General features: G+C 37.1%; 1 protein-coding gene across 1 annotated transcript; it reads left to right on the plus strand.

Moving 5' to 3' along the window:
* Nucleotides 1-1128: 1128 nt before the first annotated feature.
* MEF7 (Tetratricopeptide repeat (TPR)-like superfamily protein) lies at nt 1129-4923 on the plus strand. Its single transcript, XM_086431771.1, has one exon. The coding sequence runs from the start codon at nt 1373-1375 to the stop codon at nt 4634-4636; it is 3264 nt and encodes a 1087-aa protein (XP_086287897.1). The 5' UTR covers nt 1129-1372; the 3' UTR covers nt 4637-4923.
* Nucleotides 4924-6314: the final 1391 nt, after the last annotated feature.

Below are 6314 nucleotides of genomic sequence, written 5' to 3' on the forward strand. Positions count from 1 at the left end.
GGGATGTTTATCATAATTGAATGAAAGTTTGCCCCCACCTCGCAAAAGTGGGTCATACAATTGTGTTTTATTACATAGATTATAGTTCACTCGTGTTTATGCCACATACATCATTTTTTGTGGGGATTAAGTGGGTAAAAGAAGAAAATAATAAAATTAGTATTGAAGAGATTTTGGGATAAAAGAGAAAAAATAGTGAAGTTGAAAGAGTATCATTGAAAAATAGAAGGGGTGCGAGGGAGGAGGAGAGTAAAAATAATAAAGTAGTAGGGTTAAAAGGAAAGTAATAAAGTGGGTCATTGTAGCTAGATGAGATGTTAGTCCCCTACAGATGGGTTTCATTGTTGTGTTTTATTATATAGATTTTTGTACAATTATTTTGTAAGTAATTACAAAATTAATATATATATATATATATATATATATATATATTATATATATATATATATATATATATATATATATATATATATATTTCAAAATATTTACTCATATGAGTAAACTCACAAGTTTTCAAGTTGACTCAACTCGATGGGCGAATGGAATTATAAAATTATACGTAATCTAGAGAGGTGCTATTGGCACTCCAACTTTTACTTATTACACTTCAATTAAAAATAAAGAAAATAAGTGAATGATTGAGAATAAGAAAAAATTGGAGTGTCAAAAAAAACTCTCATTTTTTTTTATTTGACTAGATTTCTATATTTTGGGTTTAAGAATATACAAGAGCCTAATCATAATTGTAAACAAGTATTGAAATTGTTTGTATTTGCTTTACGGAATCAAATCTATCTCAACTATCTTCAATCGAGTGAGGGGCCTCCCACTATGTCTCTCGTAATTGGCTTTCGTAAAGACTCTATTAGGCGTGCAGGTTGTTCGATCCTCTCACTTGGAAAGGGCAAGCATGATATGAAACTTGTTTCCTCTGAGCGATAATGTTGAGATTATCATTTGAGCCAAATGTTTGAAGAGTCTCTGAGTGTATTTTAATCTTTAATTGGAGTGTGATAAATAATAAAAGAAATTGGGTACAAGAGTAAAAGTTGGGGTGCCAATAGCATCTCTTTTGATCTAATGACAGGACATTACCAACTAATTAATCTGATTTTAGGTGTATAAAATATAAACCCCCCAAAAATGGGCCAAATGTTTGTGGAATGTGGGCCCAAAAAAGTGAACCCTAGATATTTCGGATCTCTTATGAGAGATCCTAGACGTCCAACTAAACTACTACAGAAAATACAATAGTTCCGGCACCGTAATAACAAAGTCCCTAAACAATAACAAACTTTCCTACATTTATATTTTTTAAAATAAGGAAAAAAGGCGCGAAAACCATGAACACAACGTCTCTCTTTATCCTACTATGATTCGCGGGTTTCGTACGGTCGCCAACAGATTAAATCCACACAACACGGGACCTAATCTCAGTTTCTCGACTTCTGCACCAATCCAAGCAGAAAACATTCTTTTGTTCGATCATAGAAACCCTAATCATCCTTCCAAAAATTCACATTCTTCTCTGATTCCATTACAGAAACTTATAGAGGACTATAAGAAATCACGATCTCGTTTCAAATTCCCAAACCCATCATCCAATAGAACAGAAAATCCAGTTCATGGATCTTATTCGAGTTCTGAAACTCACAACACCCTCGTTAATCGATATGAAGGTTCTTGTAATTTTGAAGATGCTAAACAATTCCATCTGCGAATCATCAAGATGGGTTTTGGTGGAAATCTCTTTTTGTCTAATACCCTTATTAATATTTATGTTAGAGCGAGAGATTTGGTTTCGGCTCACAAATTGTTTGATGAAATGTCAGAGAGAAATTCCGTCACGTGGAATTGCTTGATATCTGGTTATACCCAGCAGAATATGCCTGAAGAGGCGTGTTCTCTTTTTCGATCTATGGTTTGTGCAGGATTTTCACCTACACACTATGCATTTGGTAGTGCACTCCGTGCTTGCCAAGACTCTCGGTACGAGGGGCTTAAATTTGGGATGCAAATTCATGCTTTAATTTTGAAAATTGGGTATTTATTTGATGTTATAGTGTGTAATGCTCTAGTTTTGATGTATGGGAGTTGTTGCGTGGAATCCGTCTTATGTGCTCGTCGGGTTTTTGATGGGTTACCTATGAGAAATTCTATATCTTGGAATTCAATGATTTCCGTTTATTGTCAACGTGGAGACATTCTTTCTGCTTTGGCACTTTTTTCTGGAATGCAGCATGGGAGTGCTGGGTTCGATTTTAAACCAAATGAGTATACTTTGGGCAGTTTGATAACAGCCACTTATTCTTCCACCTTTCTTTGTGGTCTGTTTTTACTTGAATCGATGCTTAGTTCAGTTGTGAAATCTGGATTCTTGAGTGACTTGTATGTGGGTAGTGCTTTGGTTAGTGGGTTTTCGAGGTTTGGATTGCTTGACGATGCTAAGAAGGTTTTTAAAGATATGGGAGAGAGAAATGCTGTTTCTATTAATGGGTTGATGGTTGGGTTGGTGAAGCAGAAGAGAGGAGTAGAAGCCATAGAGGTTTTTAGGGAGACAAGAGATTTGGTTGGAATAAACCATGATTCGTATGTCGTTCTTCTAAGTGCTTGTGCAGAGTTTGCATCGCATGAGGAAGGGAGGAAGAAGGGTAGAGAGGTTCATGCATTTTTAGTCCGGAATGGTCTGATGGATGGAAAGATTGCAATTGGGAATGGGTTGGTTAACATGTATGCGAAATGTGGTGCTATTGTTGATGCTTCCCGGATTTTTAAGCTGATGGATTTTAAAGATTTGGTCTCTTGGAACTCCATGATCTCTGGTCTCGATCAGAATGGATGCTTTGAAGAGACACTAATGAACTTTTGTAGAATGAGGAGAAGTGGATTCATGCCATCAAATTTTGCGTTAATTAGCACTCTGAGTTCATGTGCAAGCTTAGGGTATAGTAGATTTGGATCACAATTACATTGTGAAGCAATCAAATTGGCTCTTGATTTGGACGTTTCTGTCTCGAATTCACTTCTTATGTTGTATGCAGAATCTGGGCATCTCACTGAGTGCCGGAAAGTTTTTGATTTGATCCCTGAGTGCGATCTAATTTCTTGGAATTCTATAATCGGGGCATTGGCTGATGTTGAGGTGTCAACCTTTGAAGCTATAGAGTATTTGTTGAATATGATGCGAGATGGGTGGATTCTAAACAGAGTAACATTTATAAATGTTCTTTCAGCCGTGTCTTCGCTGTCAATTCTTGAGCTGGGTAGACAGGTCCACGCGTTAGTGCTAAAATTCCGTGTTGGAGATGATAAGGCTGTTGAGAACGCACTTCTAACTTTCTATGGAAAATGTGGAGAGATAGAAGATTGTGAGCGAATATTTGCTAAAATGGCTGAAAGAAGAGATGAAGTGTCTTGGAACTCATTAATTTCTGGATATATCCATAATGGTTTGGTCCCAAAGGCCATGGATTTGGTTTGGTTTATGATGCAGAAGGGGCAGAGATTGGACTGCTTCACCTTCGCCACGGTCCTCAGTGCTTGCGCCTCTGTTGCCGTATTGGAGCGTGGGATGGAAATTCACGCTCGTGGAATAAGAGCTTGTTTGGAATCTGATATAGTAGTTGGAAGTACACTTGTTGACATGTACGCCAAATGTGGAAGAATAGATTACGCCTCAAGAGTCTTTGTGTCGATGCCTTCAAAAAACGAGTTTTCTTGGAATTCAATGATATCGGGTTATGCACGACATGGGCATGGTGAGAAGGCACTAGAGCTATTTACAGAGATGTGTCGGGTGGGTCAACCACCCGATCATGTCACGTTTGTCGGGGTCTTATCGGCTTGTAGCCACGTAGGGTTAGTAAACCAAGGTTTCAAACATTTTGAGTCTATGAGCAAGAAATACGGATTGGTTCCTCGAATGGAGCATTTTTCTTGCATGGTGGATCTTCTAGGGCGAGCCGGTGAGCTTGATAAGGTAGGAGACTTCATTAGAACGATGCCCATGAAGCCTAATGTTTTGATGTGGAGGACGGTACTAGGAGCTTGTTGTCGATCAAATGGTGGTAACACGGATTTAGGAAGGCAAGCCGCGGAGATGCTTTTGGAGCTCGAGCCTCAAAACGCTGTGAACTATGTGCTTCTATCTAATCTATATGCCTCTGGAGGGAGGTGGGATGACATGGCGAAGGCTCGGGTTGCAATGCGAGATGCATTTGTGAAGAAGGAAGCTGGGTGTAGTTGGGTCTCAATGAAGGACAGTGTTCATGTTTTTGTAGCTGGAGATAAATCGCACCCCAACACAGAGGAGATCTATGAGAAGCTAGGGGAGCTGAATAGGAAAATGAGGGATGTTGGTTACGTGCCTCTTACGAAATTTGCTTTGTATGATCTTGAAATGGAAAACAAGGAAGAAATCCTGAGTTACCATAGTGAGAAGCTTGCCGTGGCTTTTGTTCTCACTCGGACATCAGGACTGCCTATTCGAATCATGAAAAATCTTCGTGTTTGTGGGGATTGTCACTCTGCGTTTGGATACATTTCTAAGATTGTTGGGCGACAAATAGTCTTGCGGGATTCAAATAGGTTTCATCATTTTGTTGACGGGAAGTGTTCATGTGGGGAGTATTGGTAGAATTTGTTGTAAGATTAGCTGATGGTTCTGTCCTGTATAGTAGATTACTCCGGCTTTAAAGGCATTCTTTATTGCCCGATTTTGGGCTAATTTATGGAATTTTGATGCAGTCAGAACATAAGTTAATTTGAAAGGCGAGACTGTTCATCTTGTTAGATTTGATCTTCATTAATTAAACGTCTCTTAGTTCTAAATTTTTAATAAGAGAGCTTCTATTGCCACAACAGCTTTTACTAATAGCAGCCCAAGATTTGTGCTAATTCCAGGGTGATTTAAATAAGGATTGGGGTGCTCTTAGGAAATTTTTGGTGATTTACTAAGAGCAACCCATCTTCTTACATTGATGTTAAAGCGATACATTCAAGAAGGTTGATGGAGACCTACGTAGAACAACTAGAGGACCCCAACGAACAAAAATGGGTTCGGACGCCTTCAAACGATTCTCTATTTTAGATTTGAAAGTATGGTTTGCCAACTTTAGAAAGAGAGAAATAACTGAATTGGGAAGAGTCCAACAAATATGGATGAGGCTGAAGATGTTTGTAGATAGATTAAGAAAAAAGTATAAAGAATGAGAATATGATTGTTGATTCTCCATTAGAGTCGATAATGATAACTTCCCACAAAACAAGGTGATCCACGTCATCAAAGCTACAGTCTACAAAAATTAGAAAAATAAAATAAAATTTGTGAACTTAGAAGGTGTTAGAAATTTACTTTATGACTAGAAAAAATTCGACAAAGGAGATTTTTTTTTAGGACTTCAAGACTCAAATCAAATTCAATTTCTTTTAGACAAATATTATCCCTTACTAGTTAGAACCACACTACACAAAAATGTTAACGAACAAATGCCTTTAGGATACAGAGAAGTCTATATTCAAATTATTAAATCGGAATATGTACAATCCGAGTTAATTTATAATATTTGAAAAATTAGAAATTGACGATGCCAAGTGCTTAAGTTTAGAAAAAGGAAAACACATAAATTTTTTGTAAAGAAATCTGATTTTTGATTGACTTTTTAATCATGTTTGTGCATGTTGACCAAGAACCATGATTTAATGTTTCTTGGTTCAATAGTTGTTGGATTGTGTATAATATTTAGATCTAACGATTTAGATTGTATCCTATCAAAAGTATCGATAGTATGTATCTCATGTCTTTTAATCAACACCTATTAGTTAAATTTGTGTGATCCAATGGTTCTAATCGTGTTCGATCGATTGTCACTTTATCTAATGAATTCGATTGACCCTGATCGGATATCAATCATGAATCAACACACTCAATCGATTTTGATCGGATACTAATCTGATCCAATGAACCTGATCATTCTCAATCAAGTACTTAAGCTTATAAATTGACGATGCCAAGTACTTAAGCTTAGAAAAAAAACACAGAAATTTTCAATGAAGAAATCTGATTTTTGATTGATTTTTTATAGTCATTTTTGTGCATGTTGACCAAGAGTCATGATTTAATGTCTCTTGGTTCAATAGCATTGGCTTGTGTCTGATTTCAGATCTAACGATCCCGATCACATCCTATCGAAGGTATTGTCTCATGCCGTTTAATCAACACCTATTAATTGAGTCTGTGTGATCTAATTGTTCTGATCGCGTCCGATCGATTGCCACTTGATCTAACGAATTCGATCGACCTTAATAGAATACTA

The sequence above is a fragment of the Akebia trifoliata genome, chromosome 2, assembly GCF_017979445.1.
Source record: "Akebia trifoliata isolate Shusen 1 chromosome 2, ASM1797944v1, whole genome shotgun sequence".
NCBI lineage: Eukaryota > Viridiplantae > Streptophyta > Magnoliopsida > Ranunculales > Lardizabalaceae > Akebia > Akebia trifoliata.

Coding starts and splice junctions, on each gene's coding strand:
- MEF7 (XM_086431771.1), top strand. CDS start 1,373: ATGATTCGCGGGTTTCGTACGGTCGCCAACAGATTAAATCCACACAAC.